General features: G+C 53.6%; 1 protein-coding gene across 2 annotated transcripts in view; it reads right to left on the bottom strand.

Annotated features, from left to right (window-relative positions):
- Positions 1-213: 213 nt before the first annotated feature.
- Positions 214-15,546, bottom strand: part of DRC3 (dynein regulatory complex subunit 3) — a 34,575-nt gene continuing 19,242 nt past the window's right edge. For both annotated transcript variants that reach the window (XM_039227253.1, XM_039227252.1), the window contains exons 10-14: positions 10,733-10,864; positions 8,677-8,747; positions 6,889-7,012; positions 837-968; positions 214-492 (exon numbers count right to left, since the gene is read on the bottom strand). In XM_039227253.1, the coding sequence (XP_039083184.1) occupies positions 379-492; positions 837-968; positions 6,889-7,012; positions 8,677-8,747; positions 10,733-10,864 (573 nt within the window). In that variant the 3' untranslated portion in view covers positions 214-378. The remainder of the gene's footprint in view (positions 493-836; positions 969-6,888; positions 7,013-8,676; positions 8,748-10,732; positions 10,865-15,546) is intronic.

Here is a 15,546-nt window from a genome sequence, read left to right as displayed (position 1 = left end):
CCCTGCACGAGGAGAGAAGGGCTCACACCGCCCCGGGAGCGTCCGCAGAAGTGGCAGGCACGCCGCCGACACCGGGCCCTGGCCAGGAGCCTCCCAGCTCACCGGCAGCCCCCTCGGGAGTCCCTCCCGGCACATTGGCCAACTGCTTGTCTTGGACTTTTTCTCCTGCTCAGGAACAAATGGGAATTCTGATTATTTTTTTTAAGAATGGAGAAAAGATGACATAGTTCTTTATTTTTCTCTGCATTTCCCAGGGGCGGGGGAAGAATGGGGTTGGGAGGGTTACGGGTTGAGAAATTCCCAGTGATGCGTCTGAGGCTGGCAGTGACGCGCTGTGCTGTGCCGCGTGGGCCGAGGGCCGTCCGGGCTGGCATGGCCCTAATCTATGATCTCACTGCATTCCAGGTTGTCTAGCTCGTTCTGCATGTGGTCGATGTATTGATTGATCTCCTTCACCCGCCTGCGGTTCCTCGTGATCTCATCCTTGTGGATCTGAGGGCGAAACCAAAGCCCGAGGTCCTGAAGTCAGAGGACTCGCTCATGTCCTCTAACTGAGTCCAATTTGGGGAAAAGGAAATCGTTCTTTGAAATTTGCATAGTTACGGCCACATTCACTTTAAAGCCTCCAGGTTCTGTGTATCTGTGTCTGTGAGGCAGGAGTTAGGATGGGTTAGCAGGTGGGCTGTAAAATCTGAGGGGGCACACACAGTGTTCAGTGTGGAATTCTACCATTCTCAGTTCTACGTTATTTCTTACTGCAAAGAGCGTCTGCTACAGAGGACAGAGTTTCCACCCCGGCCGGTGGCTAGAGAAGTGGGCAACACGCGTTCACTCACCGTGTCCACTAGGTGTGAGCACCAAGAGTTTGTCCGCGTCACCAGCTCATCCTCTCGATTGTCGATCTTCAGGAGGTGGAGGTCGTGCGAGGTCCCGACAGCATTAACAATCGTGTCTTTGTCGACAAAAAGCTGGTGAGCGAGAAAGGTCAAAGGAGCATGTCTTGTTAATGTCCTCCCACCCCCACGCAAGCACAAAAAGGGATGGAGAGAAAAACAGCTGAGCGTCACCTGGCTGGTGGAGGAGAGCCCACCTTCGTGTCACAGCCCATCTTCCGGGGACAGCACGTCCTGGACCTGAGCCATGGCGAGTGCTAGGGGGAAAGGGCCCACCCACCGTGGCGTTGACTTTGCAATACTAGTTGGGAGTGTGTTTTCTTCAGGCAGCCTCACTCGGGATGTCTCCTCTCACAGTGGCTCTCTCTCGCTGGCCCCCAAGTCCCACTTGCCTGCGACCAGCTGGCCGGATGAGACGTGTAAGTCTGGCTGAGGGTCTCCAGGCTGCTCTGAGGACAGAGGGCCCTGTAAATCGATGGCTGCGTGCCCCACGCCGTCTCTCCATTGCCCCTCACGTTAACCAGATTGAACCTTGGGTTACACTTGGGGGCTCCTGCCTTCTTGTTCTGACCTTGTTTTCTGCCTTGTAAAAAGCTGTTGAAGGGGTGGGGCGGGGGGCGCCTGGGTGGCTCAGTTGGTTGAGCATCCAACTCTGGCTCAGGTCATGATCTCGCAATTCATGGGTCTGAGCCCCGAGTCGGGCTCTGTGCTAACAGCTTGGAGCCTGGAGCTGCTTCGGATTCTGCATCTCCTTCTCTGTGTGTCCCTCCCCCCGCTCATGCTCTCGCTCTGTGTCTCATGAAAAACGTTTACAAAAAGAAAAAAAAACATGCTGAAAATGACCGCCCTCTGCCAGGCCTGGGCCGGTGCTAGTGACCACACTGTGGCTGTCGTTGAAAATCAGGTGGACTCATTCCCCAGAGTGGGGAGAGGCTGCGAAGCCTTAGTGATAAGTTGCCACCACTTTGAAGGACCGTGTTTTGTGTAAGGCAGAGGACCTGAATGTTTTACGTTGTAGAGGGGACTGCAAGCAGATAAATACTTGTTTTTTTCTGTAATCTAGTAGTGGTTAACTTAATAATCTCTAAGATATGTTCTATGGAATCTTGAGATAAAAAAATTATTTTCTTTGGTCAAATGGTTAGGAAAGGCTTGCACACCCTAGGCCCCTCCTGGAATTTCACAGAGCACTAAACATTTTTCCAGAGAAGGCTCTGGAAAGTACCAACCCTTTTAACTTTGTCTCTCTTGGTTTGCCAGTTTATTTGGCCAAAGGCTTCTTGTCAGAGTAATGCCTATGAATACTTTGTGGGATGGTGGTTTTCCATGGAATCCCATGTGGAAAAGCCAGGCTGGCTGAGACAGGGAACGGGCACCTGGGGGACCGGCTAGCACGGCCACATGGGAGAAATGACAACAATGTACTAAGACCTTCCTCTGTGCATAGAAGCTGCCAGGCCAGACTCCGGGAAGGGCTCAAAGATGTGTACAACCTGCCGGCCTGTCCTGGAGTGGGCCCTGGGGATCTAGAAGTAGCCACAGCCACAGCCACTCGTCACACTAAGGTCCTGGTTGTTTTGAAAAATGAGTCAGGGGCGCCTGGGTGGCTCAGTCTGTTAAGCTTCCAACCTCAACCCAGGTCATGATCTCACGGTTCATGAGTTCAAACCCCTCAAGGAGCCCCTTGTCTGCCCACCCCCTGCTCCCCTGCTTGTGCTCTCTGAAAATAAACAAACTTTATAAAAAAAAAAAGAAAAAGAAAAAAAGAAAAGAGAAGAAAAGAAAAAAAGGGTCATAGCAGGTCTCTAGGCCAGGCGGAGACGTCATCCCCTCCACCCTCTGAACTTGAATGTGTAGAATACAGCTTCGGAAGCGGTGGAAGTAAAGTCTGCTTAGAAACAGATGAAGTTAGGGGCGCCTGGGTGGCTCAGTTGGTTAAGCGTCCGACTTCAGCTCAAGTCATGATCTCACACTCTGAGTTCGAGCCCCGCTTCGGATTCTGCTGTCTCCCTCTCTGCCCTTCCCCCACTCATGCTTTATCTCTCTCTGTCTTGAATGAGATGAATGAATAAATGAATAAACTTTAAAAAAAAAGAAACAACAAAGTTAGAACTTGTCATGAAGAACTGTGGATTTATATGATACAAATTAAAGGAATCTGGTTTTTATTTTTTATTTTTATTTTTTTTAAAATATTTTTATTTATTTTTAGGAGAGAGAGAGAGAGACAGTGTGAGCAGGGGAGGGTCAGAGAGAGAGGGAGACACAGACTCTGAAATAGGCTCTAGGCTCTGAGCTGGCAGTCAGCACAGAGCCCGACACGGGGCTTGAACCCATGAACCGTGAGATCATGACCTAAGTGAAAGTCGGACGCTTAACTGACTAAGCCACCCAGGCGCCCCGAGGAATCTGGTTTTTAAAAAATTTCTTTTGCTTATTTATTTTTTGAGAGACAGAGCATGAGAGGGGGAGGGGCAGAGAGTGAGGGAGACAGAATCAGAAGCAGGTTCCAGGCTCCGAGCTGTCAGCACAGAGCCTGATGTGGGGCTCGAACCCCCGAACCATGAGATCATGACCTGAGCTGAAGTCAGATGCTTAACCGACTGAGCCACCCAGGTACCCCCAATGGAATCTGGTGTAAAGAAAGGATTTTAAAATGCAAGTTGCAGGGCTCCTGACTGGCTCAGTCAGTTGAGGGTCCAACTCTTGATTTCGGCTCAGGTCAGGACCTTGCAGTTCATGAATTTGAGGCCCGCATCAGGCTGTGTGCTGACACTGTGGAGCCTGCTTGGGATTCACTCTCCCTCTCTCTGCTCCTCCCCTGCTTGTGCTCTTCTGCGTTCGCGCATGCTCTCTCTTTTCCAAGATAAATAAACCAACATTAAAATATTTAAAATGCAAGTTGCAAGTTGTTTCTGGACCTCGGCTGCCCTGGAATGGCGAGAGCGACGGCTATATCAGTTTGCCCTCTCAGAATACTTGTTATGGGTAGAGTATTCCAGATTCCCCTCCCGTTTCTGCTGGTCATAAGCACTGACATAGAGGCAGGGGTGTTTAGAGTCTCTGAGGCCCTAACATCGCAGCTAGACACCCACACGGCTGTTCTGAGCACCCCGGGAGCGAGTCTGCCCTCCCTCTGCCCCCTAAACGCGGCAGTGGCCTGTTGCAGCACGAGGCTGACTGCCCTCGGCCCAGAGGGGGGCGGTGGCCTGCTTGCGGCCACCCTGACCCCGCCAGGGCAGCTGTGGCTCTAGCGCCCCTCCCACCCCCCCCCTCCAGGCTAGCTCCTTGATCACACATGCGCCTTCTGCCTTTCCTTCCAAAGCAGTGAAGGACTTCAAAAGACAGATTTGGCCTGAACTACGGCATGAGCTGATCACAATCACTCACCTGAATGAGCAGAGTTTTAAAGAGATAAACATCATCAAGGGTGGGACTTTTAATCATGATATGCTCCCTGATAACGAGATAAGAGAAACCAGATTTTTTTCTTCTGCACAGCCCTGTCTTGCTACAGGCTCTGAGTCAAACTGCCTGTGTTCAGATCAACTCTATCACTTATCTGCTGCTGCGTGTCTTTGGGCAGGTTACTCTCATCTCTGCCTCAGTTTTCTTATCTGTAAAAGGGAACCATAATGGTACCTATGTTACTGTGTTGATGTGAAGATTAAAAGAGCAAATACCTTGTCTGGTGCTTCTGAAGACACTGGCCCTCGGGAGGCCCTCGGCAAATGTTAGCTATTTGTTGTTATTACTTTTTACAGTCAGGGCCGCCTCCCCCCTCCCCCCCCCCCCCCCGAGAACAACATGCCACGTTTTGTTGCTTAAGTATAAGGAGACTTAAGCCACACTGTAAGGTCCTGGTGACGTCTCTCACTGCGAGGGCAGACGTCCCCGGAAGGACAGAGCTCACCCTGGCTCACGGAGCGCAGAGTGTCCAGTGGGCTCTGCTGGCTGCCCCCGTGAGGCCTCGAGATCCCTGGCCGCAAGCCCAAGGCAGAGCCCCACTGCCCGAGTTCTGGGGCCGTGGGCAAACCCAGAACACCAGCTTGTAGTCCCCGGCGAGGGGCACAGGCCCTGCATCTCTCGGGCTAGTTTGAATCCACTCTGGTCCTCACAAGTGCTGTTACCTTGGGCAGTTTACCAAACGGCTCTGTGACGCTGCCTCCCCCAATGTTCCCCTCTGTAAACTGCCAGTGATGAGCGTCTGTAGGGTGTTTGGGGGAGAGAAATGGGATCCCAGATGAGCGTCGGGCGTCAACACCGGGGCAGCACGAGCCTGCGGTGAGTGGAGCTCTGTGTTGCCAGTCGCCGTGCTCGGCAGGTACCGAGCGTTCCTGGAGCCCCAAGAAACAGGTGTCGCACGACGCCAGGAAGAGTCCTCCCAGCAGAGGAGAGGCCTAGCCGCTGGAAGCACCAGTCCAGCCTGCTCGTCTGCCACTGAGGTTCGGGGCCCATCTTTTTCTGTGTGTCCCAGTCACTGGGGAGGGATGACACCCACTAGCTGTCACAGACCTGGGAGCCATGCCCTGAGGGAACTCCATGACCCCGCGACGGCCCATCTGAGGGACAGCACAGTGGGCTCTTGGGCAGCCTTATTTCAGGGAGATGACATCGCCTGTGTCTGCTCAACAACAGCACTTGGCAGGAGTTTGGGGAGGGTGGCTGGTGCTGGGTGTCCATCTCTGCCCTGGACGGAGGCTGTGGGGTGGGGACTGCCATCTCTGTGCCTGCGGGGTTAGCCAGCACTGACAGAGCGGGGCTCGGAGAGCTCCTGGCACTCGGGCTGAGCTGCGGCAGCCAGGCGGGCGCCCTCGCTGGCACCGGGGAGGCACGTGGTGGTGAAGAGGCCGCCCCGCCTTCCCCGCGAGCCCGTGTGTACTGTGGGTGGTCACAGACGCCAACCGACACAGGACACAGGCGCGGAAGCCTGAAATTGTAACGCGGGCTCTGACGACCAGCGGGGCGCGTGACAGAGAGACGGTGAAGTGTTCACTCCTGGGAAGTGACGGGGGAAGGCCCCTCCAAGGAGACCCCAACAAGGACGAGCCAGACACCCGGACACCTGACGGAAGGGCATGTCTGCTAGGCGGAATGTCAAAGGAAAGGAGCTAGCGGGGAGCGAGGGGGCGGGGGAGGCGGCCACTGAGTATGCGGGCCAGGCATGAGGGGCTGGTGCGCTACAGTCAAGTGCTCACGCCTAGGGCCACGGGAGGCCATTAGAGCCTGTTGTGCAAAGGCACAAAATGATGTAGTTTGGGTTTTCCAAGGCTCTCTGGCGGCTGCCAGCCTGTAGGAGGGCAGCGAGGAGGCCAGTGGTCCCGGCGAAAGACAACGTGGCTTGACTGGGTGGTAAGTGGAGATGAGAGGGAGAAGCCCCACCACTGGACCCCCATGCGGGGGACCCAGGGAGCCTCCTAGGTGAGCAGACTCACGAGATCAGGCTGACGGCTGATCCGAACAACTCATCACCGGAAGTGCTGGTGGGGGTGGGAGGGGCAACATGCCGGATCAGAAATGGTGCCTGGGCCTTTCCAACACCCTGGTAGTGCTGCCCCTCAGATACTCAAGGGTTAGGAAGACCTGCGGGGGAAATCTCAGCACTTAACCTCTATCTGCAACTGCCTCTCTTGGAAACGGCCAGAAGCCCCACAGACATGACCTTTTGGAAACCAACCTGTTGAAATTACTTCATTATCATGAGCTCCTCTCTAGTTGGGCCCCACTGAGTACCCAAAGGAAGTTCTATTTGTCAGCCTATTTCATCTGCCAACCACCCTACTGAGGGCAGTATTGTCCCTTTTACAGGTGGGGAAACTGAGGCTCTGGGAGGCTCTCAGGCTTACCAGAGCCACAGAGCTGGTCTCAATGGATCTATGGGTCTCCTGGGCCGTCAGCCTCCGGGCCTTAGCCCCGCCCACCACCGTCACTGGGCGGGCCCCCACAGGGCCCGAGCCCCGCCCACCGCAGCCACAGCCCCGCCCACAGAGCTCACAGCGCGCGCGTCCTCCGGCAGGTCCTCGTCCAGCTCCCCCTTCAGTATCTTCTCGAGGGTATTGATGGCGATCTCCAGAAGCTTCTCGTGGTGGTGGTTCTCCAGGTCCCGGCACTGAGCCATCGTGCAGCCAAGTTAAGCAAAGGCCGGGGATCGGCGCAGACCCCGCGCGTCCTGATCCTCAGGCCCTCCAGCCGCGGTCTGCAGACCCTGAGAGGGCGGGGCCGTTTCCCCCAGACAAGAATAGGCTGTGAAGGGTGAAGGGCATACCTGGAGGTGCCAGTGCGTCAGCTCTTTCACAGCCGTGGTACACATGCGCGGAATCCCAGGGCCGCCCTGATCCCCCTGCGCCCCCTCAACCCTCCCACACCTGCTCATCACTGACCCTTGGCGGGGGTCCTCGCACAGCCTCTCCACCCAACACCTCTCTCCCTCCCACCGCCTCCCGACTGGACAGCAAACAAAGACCTGGTCTTCCCGCTCTAGCCTTTGCCCTGCACAGCAGCCAGCATGCTCTTCAACGTGGGTAGGCTGGCCCTCATCCCTCCCGTGCTATAAAGGCCCCATCTTGGAACTGGGTCTCTGTGACCCATCCTCAGGGCCTTTGCACAGGCTGCCTCTGCTGTCTGGAACGTCCTCCCCACTTTTCTGCCTTGTCCCTCTGGCCCACATTTAGGTCCTCAGCGGGCCTTCCCTCGGGGAGGCTCCTGGCCCTGATCTCTGCGTGCGCTGCTCCCTCTGTAACTCTGTCTCCTTGCATGACTGCGGACCCAGGAAGGTAGGACCAGGAGATTACTTCTGGGGTAGAGCATAGTAGTTTGTCCCCTGCACGGCAGGGCCCTGAAGTCAGGTGGCAGAAGGGTTGGTCATGCCCTAAATGCCCCCACCCTGACATTTAACCTGCCCGTCTCACTCTACATGATTTGTCAGGGTCTGCGACACAGGAAGCAAGCGGGGACTCTGGGGTTTGGTCTCTCTGTGAACATCACTCCTTTGAGAACAAATAGGCCAGGCCTTACCCTGCAGTCGACGAGGCCCCACCTAGCAACCCTGGTAGGCATCCAAACCTTTACCCTAACAAGGCACCATTGTTCTGAGAGACGGGAAACTCCCTCAGACCCTGTGGAACATTCTTTGAACATTCCAAGTAGTTGCCAAATCTCCATCTTTTGAAGGTGAGCTTTTTCCTTGGTGAAAGACTGTAGGATTTCCATTCTTCTAATCTTAAAGGTGGAGATTCCCACTATGGGACCCTGTGATGGGCTGGCTATCATCTTGGTGCACGTATAGACCTTTCTGTACATCAAACTGGTGTTTGCATTGGTGGCAGTGGGAGGGGGTAGGTGTGACCCTACAGGTGGCTACGTAGAAGGGGGCTACACTTATCTGCATCCTGCTTAGTTGATGAAAAAGCTTTACCCTTCTTTGCCTTTTGTTTAAAATCCAGGTGCTGGGTTGCCTCGGTGGCTCAGTCTGTTAAGTGTCCAACTTCGGCTCAGGTCACGTTCTCACAGTTTGTGGGTTTGAACCTGCATCAGGCTCTGTGCTGACAGCCTGGAGCCTGCTTTGGATTCTGGGTCCCGCTCTCTCAGTGCCCCTGCCCTGCTCATGCACTGTCTTTTTTTGTCTCTCAAAAATAATTACATGCTAAAAAATAATAAAATTTTTAAAATGCAGGTGCTTCTCCCCTGGTTCCCCTCCCTGGAGGCGGTGGGAGCCCAAGTGGGGGCCAGGATAACTCCATGAGCTGGTATCGTCTCCCCATGGAGGGTCATCGGGAAAGGATATAGACTTTGGACATTTTCAATAAAGAGCGCGACCAAGTCGGTGATGTTCCTTTCAAACATGTTTATAGTCTCCTGGAAATGATAAAGAGCACAGTGAACATGAATATTTAGACATGAACTCGACTGACCTAGCATCAGAGCAAAAGTCGCTCCTTAGAACTTAGCAGGTGCCTGCTTTAATCACAGACCTTCAGCTTAAAGCCAACCACCTTGACCTTCTCAGGTAGATGCCCCTGAACTGGCCCTCTCTCCTGACCTCTTTCCCAAAGCTGCGTTACTCTCCAGCCATTTCACCTCACTCACACACACCCACCCTCCTTCCGACGAAGGTTTAATGCAAACCTTCCTCCAGGCCTCTGCATGTGCTGGTCCCGTTGCCAGGAATACTCGTCCCGGAACCCCCACAACCCCCATGTACATGCATAGAGCAAACCCCCTTCCTCTGGGGTTCTCGATGGTATCTGCCCATCACTTGCAGAGAAACAGGGGAGAGAGTTGCTGAGAGACTGCCTGGATCAGTATCCCAGTGCTGTGTATAATATCCTTGGGGCTCAACACCCTCATCTATGAAACGGGTTTCCTTTGTAGTCCCTGTCTCACAGAGTTGTGAAGTTTAAATGTGTTACTTCACACACAATGCCTTGCCAGGTGCCTCCGTGATGCTGGCTGCTGCCCCAGGCCCGTCACCATCAGTGTGGCCTTCCACCTCTCTCCGAGGCACCCTGCTTCGCTGCGCTCCAGTGCTTAGCTGGGCACTCAGGGCCGAAATGGGACTTGAGTGAGGGGGCAGCAGAAGAGGTGATGGTGAGGCCTGCGCCCGTGAGCCCCCAGGCTGGGTCATGCCCCTGATCTAGCACAGAGTCCTGGGGCTACAGGGTGGGCCAGGGGCCCTGGGAATCTACAGGAGTCGGACAAGCTAATTATACATGTTTCAAACGTGTGTGCAAACACTGTTGTAACAAATAAAAATGGGAGCTTTTTGGCTGCTGGTAACACAAGTGTGACTGGCCAGGTACAGATCCGGGGACTTTGGGGACTCTGGAAAGGGGGTCTCCCTGCACGAGGAGGCTGGGAGCTGCTGCCTATGCCTCCCCTCCTGCTCCCAAGTGGCTTTCTGGCTTTCTGCAGTCAGTGCTTGAGTACTCCCCAGCGGGAGCGGGCGCAGCTGCCGTGTGACTGGATGGGGAGGTCTGTCCCTGTCTGAGGTGTCACTTGACACGTGAGGAATCGATTAGGCGATTAGGCGCTATCTCTTGGCCCAGCCCTGGCAGCATCCAAGGAGGTTCAATTCATCACAGTGCTTCAGCCTCCCGGCCTCGGCCGCCTCGTGAACACACTGCACTCTGGCTGCTAAGGGATTTCAGAGAGCAGCTCTTTGCACTTGGCGGCTCCGTGCTGCACCACAGGCCCGGAGATGCGGCAAATGCGCGCTGCAATGCGGAGGAGGCTTTGTTTCGTCAAGGGTGGGGGCCTACTTGGTCTTTCAAGCACCCAATTGGATCCTTGGATCTAATAATAGAAAACAACAACCTCTCCCTGCTGAGGCTCTGGGTTCTTCCAGAATAGGGGGTACATTCCAGAGGAATGAGCTCACCTCTCATGCAGGGCGTGAGAGTCCATTGCAATCTAAGTGACTGAAATATATTAAAAGCAAACCCAGGACGGATGAGCAAAGAAAGCTTCAGCCTGCCATGCTGAGCCGCACCACAGAGCAGCTCCTGGGATGGCACCGGCTACAATACAGTCTGGGGGCACCTGAGTATCTCAGCAGGTGAAGCCTCTGACTTCGGCACGATCTCACCATTGGTGAGTCCGAGCCCACATCGGGCTCTGTGCTATTAGCGCAGAGCCCGCTGTAGCTCCTCTGTCTCCTTTTCTCTCTGCCCCTCACTTGTTCATGCTCTCTCTCTCTCTCGAAAATAAAACGAACACTTACAAACTATTTATGAAAAAGAAATAAAGTAAAATACAGCTTTGCCGCCGAATCACTGCGTTCTTGCAAAGGAGACTGGCAGGGCACGATCACGTCACACCTGTGCCCGGGGGCTTGGCCTTACCTCCAGCTGCTCTACCAACTGCATCTCCAGCGTCATGAGCACGTTGAACAGCTCACTGACGTCCTGGCTGTATTCCGCTATCTTCATCTCGAAGCTGCTCAGTTCGGACTCATCTCGAATGGCGTTTAAATTCTGGAAACAAAAGCCTTGGCTTTAGGAATCCACAACTAAGTGTAATTAGTTAATGACAGGCGACAATTGCTTTTGTGGGTAAGAACATGGACGCTGGGGTTGGCCTGTCCAAGTTCAAGTGTCAGCTCTGCCATTTGTCAGCTTCATGAGCTTGTAGAAGCTACTTTCCCTCCCCATGCCCCGAGGCAGATAAAGCAGATGTCAGCACTAGTTAGTGAGGGCTCAGTCCATGTTAGCACCAGTTTTCATTAGAGGTGGCTGGGCTGGGTGGAAGGAGCAATGGCTTCAAGTCAGGTGAACCTGAATTTGAATCCTGTCTGGGTCACTTATTAGCAGTGTGGCCTTGGGTGAGCCACCTCCACTCTCTAAGGTTCAGTTTCCTTATGTAAAGGGGGACAGAAGTGTGTGTCACGAAGTGGTGGGGATTAAGCGGTGTACAGCAAATCTTGGCTCACAGCGGGGCCTCGGCTAACAGAGTCTCCAATAAACAGCCCACGGCAGGTGCAGGTAGAGAGAGACATGGGAAGGGGTTGCCGGGGTAGACAGATGCTAGGCCATTTGGAAGGAGAGGGGTCTCACGGGCTGGAGAGCACTGTGGGGTCCCAGCCTGGCACTGAATCCCAGACATTCACTAACAAAGGTCCTGCAGATGTGGCCACCAGGCCGCCAACTTGTTTCTCTTGATACATGGTATTATTATTTTTTAATGTTTATTTATTTTTGAGAACAAGAGCGAACAGGGGAGGGCCGGGGGCAGGGGGGGACACAGGATCCGAAGCAGGCTCCAGGCTCTGCACAGACAGCTCGAACTCACAAACCCATGACATCATGACTAGAGCTGAAATCGGGCGCTTAGCCAGCTCAGCCACCCAGGTGCCCCGATATATATGGTATTAGTTGGGAAGGAGGAATGATTCAATGTGATGAATGATATTTATAATAATGGCTACCCCATCTGGAGAAAAATCAGGTTCAATCCCTACCTCGAACCTTACATGAAAACAAATTTCCCACAGAGGGAAGATTTAAACATACAAAGTGAAGCCATACAGTCCTAGAAGGAAAAATAGATGGGTTTTAATAAATAATCTGAGAGTGGTGAAGTCCTTTCTAAGTATAACCAGAAAAAAGACTGATAAATTGTACTACATAAAATGTTTAGAAATTCTGAATAGCAAAACACTATAGACAAAAAAACGACAAGATAAACAACAAGGCAGGAAACATATTTGCAACTGATTTCAAGGACACAGAGCTAATTTCTCAATCTATAAAGAGTTCCTACAAAGTAATGATTTGTGTTTAAAGAAAAAGCTATAGATCCAAAAACCAAACAGAAAAAATGGGTTAGGGCATATTATAAGAGCAAAGAGTTCACAGAATAAGAAATTAAAATGTTTAGGGGCACCTGGGTAGCTCAGTTGGTTAAGTGTCCAACTCATGATTTCAGCTCAGGTCGTGATCTCACGATTCGTGAGTTCGAGCCCCGTGTCGGGCTCTGTGCTGGCAGTGTGGAGCCTGCTTGGAATTCTCTCTCCTCCTCCTCTCTTTCTCTCTCAAAATAAATAAATAAACGGGGCGCCTGGGTGGCTCAGTCGGTTGAGCGTCCGACTTCCGCTCAAGTCATAATCCCACAGTTCGTGGGTTTCAGCCCCGCGTTGGGCTCTGTGCTGACAGCTGGCTCAGAGCCTGGAGCCTGCTTCGGATTCTGTATCTCCCTCCCCTGCTCATGCTGTGTCTCTATCAGAAATAAATAAAACATTAAAAAAAATTTTTTTAAGCCCAAAATAAATAAATAAACTAAAAAAATAAATACAAATGTCTATAAAACACGTGATGCTTATCCTCACTGAAGGGAAAATAAACACATGCTCCAAGTGTGCCAGAGTGGCAGAGACAAGGAGGCTTGAGAACACCGGGCTCACAAGGGGCAGGCAGGGTGGCAGAAGATACAGCTTCCGCAGAGTGCAGCTGAGCAGCAATGGGTGAGAGGAGCCAATACTGGTTCTACCCCCTAGGACTTCATCTTACAGATCAAACTCTCACCAACTCACCCACTGCAACACTGCTTGAAAGAGCAAAAGAACAGAAAAACCCGAATTGTCCGTCAACAGGCCCGGGTTAATCAATCACGGTTCGTCCGTGCAATGGGAGGTTTTACAACTATGAAAAAAGGAAGCGACTGGAGAGTTTTGGAAGGATCTCTAAGCTGCATAGATGACAAAGCAAAGTGCAGAACAGAGCGTGGTACGCTTTCATCACACACACACACACACACACACACACACACACACACGGAGGCAGACTGCGCACCGCACCCGCGTCTACATTTGTCATTCCGTGCCCCTGCTTGCAACGCATGACCTATCCAGTGACTCCAACTGCACAGACTGCCCGTCACAACTTCGCGCCTGCTCTGCTCCCCACTGGTCCCCCCTACGGTTCTGGGGGGCGGTTACCTCCATTTCTCTACTGAGGAAACGGAGTCTAGCAGAGGGTCACCAGCAAGGGGTCCACTGGAGCATTCTGGCCACCTGCCGAGCTCAAGCCACGCCCCGCTAGGCAGCAGGAGGGGGCGCTGAAGGAGCCCTGGCCTAGTGGGCGTGGGGACAGGTATAGGACAAGCTTAGAGAGGTCCTGTGAGGAAAGATAACGGTGGCCTCAGGCCCGCGGGGTCCTGTGACCTTCCAAGACAGCGGGCTCAACTTGGGCTGGGCGCTGGAGGCACCCGGGGAGCTCTGGAAAGTCCCGGGGCTGGGCCGCACCCCCTGAGCTGGGGTGTGGGGCCCCTGCGGACTCCGGTGTGCGGGCTGCATGAAAGCGCTGCTCTGGGCTCCAGGAGAGGAGCACTCAGGGAAGTCCGCTCAGGCAGGCGGCCTCTGAGGGCGTCGCCGTTACGGGGGCCGTGGGGACCGGCGCCTCAGAAGCCGGGGAGGCCAGCCTGCTCCGAAGACCTACACCCCAACACTAGGAGGTCAGGCTTGGCGGCAGCAGGAGTATGGCACTGGCGGTAGCCCGGCCCAGGTCCTGTTCTCTGGAGGCACGTGTGGCTGTGGGGGCAGGGCCCAGGCCTGGGAGGAGTGGGCTGGCTGGCGTCCAGGCCTCCCAAGTCCAGCGGCTATAGGCACCAGATAGGAAATGTCAGGGAGGGGGCTCAGTCGATTAAGCACCTGACTTCGGCTCAGGTCATGATCTCATGGTTCGTGGGTTCGAGCCCCGCGTCGGGCTCTGTGCTGACAGCTCAGAGCCTGGAGCCTGTTTCAGATTCTGTGTCTCCCTCGCTCTCTGCCCATCCCTCACTCACATTCTGTCTCTGTCAAGAATAAATCAAGATTTAAAAAAGAAGAAGAAAAACAAACCTCAGGGAGGATGTGCCAGACAGGGTCCGTGAGGACTGGAAACGTGGCCTGTCCAGAGGGGACAGCCGCCACTGAGGCCCTGCTGACAAGGGCCTCCAGAGAGGCTGGCAACCACAATTTTTCTGTGAAACCTTCCCATTTTTAACGTCAGCAGGATGTTCAGAACGTTTTAAGATCCTATGCAGGCCAAATAAAGCACGTGTGTGAGCCAAACGTGTCCTCTGCTGACAGGCTGGAACCTCTGGGTGATGCAGTCACACGTCTCCCTGTAACCCGAGGGGGAGGGTCTGGAGGGTTAAATCGCACAGAGTGTGTGGACGTTGGTGAGGCCGATGAGACAAGAATGGGGGCTGGGGAGTGAGGAGGCCCGGGAAGCATATATCCAAACGTGCATTATCAGGGGATTTTGCCTGACCTTAAACTAAGAGTTCTCAACCCCGGGGAGCTTCATGGGTTCCTTGCAGCAGCTGACACTGCAGGCAAGTCCTCACATACTCAGTGTATGTGGACAGTTTTGGTTTTTTTAACGTTTATTTATGTTAATTTAATGCTTAACTGACTGAGCCACCCGGGCGCCCCTGTGGACAGTTTTTTGAGGAGAAAGAAAGTCCGTACCTTTTCTTCGGAGTCTCACAAAGATCTGTGATTTAGACCAAGAACCGGTCTTTAAAAATCATGCTAGGGGCGCCTGGGTGGCTTAGTCGGTTAAGTGTCCGACTTTCGCTTAGGTCATGATCTCGCGGTTCATGGGTTCAAGCCCCGCGTCGGGCTCTGTGCTGACTGCCAGCTCAGAGCCTGGAGCCTGTTTCAGTCTGTGACTCCCTCTCTCTCTGACCCTCCCCTGCTCACGCTGTCTCTCTCTCTCTCCTAGAAATAATAATTAAAAAAAAAAAGCTTAAATAAAAAAAAAAATCATGCTAACTAGGGGCACCTGGGTGGCACAGCGGGTGGAGCATCTGACTTGGGCTCAGGCCATATGATCTCTGAGGTTCGTGAGTTCCGGCTCCACATCAAGCTCGCTGCCATCAGTCAGCCTGTCAGCACAGAGCCCACTTTGGATCCATTGTCTCTCCTCTCTCTGCCCCTCCCCCACTTGCGCTCTCTCAAAAATAAACATTGAATAAAATAAAAATAATGCTAACCAAAAGAAACAAGTCCGACCAAGCACACAGGGCCGCTGCTCAGGCTGGGCCGAGTGGCCCGGGCACAGCAAGTCCTGAGCACCGCGGCCCACTCTCTCAGGTGGAATGCCCTTCCGCTGCCACCCCTGGCCCATTTCTCTTTGTCCTGTGAGCCTTGGCCTGAGTTAAGGTCCTTCCAGCC

Source organism: Hyaena hyaena, unplaced genomic scaffold (genome assembly GCF_003009895.1).
Source record: "Hyaena hyaena isolate Hyena2069 unplaced genomic scaffold, ASM300989v1 scaffold_27, whole genome shotgun sequence".
NCBI lineage: Eukaryota > Metazoa > Chordata > Mammalia > Carnivora > Hyaenidae > Hyaena > Hyaena hyaena.
This window is presented reverse-complemented; position numbering and strand designations above follow the sequence as displayed.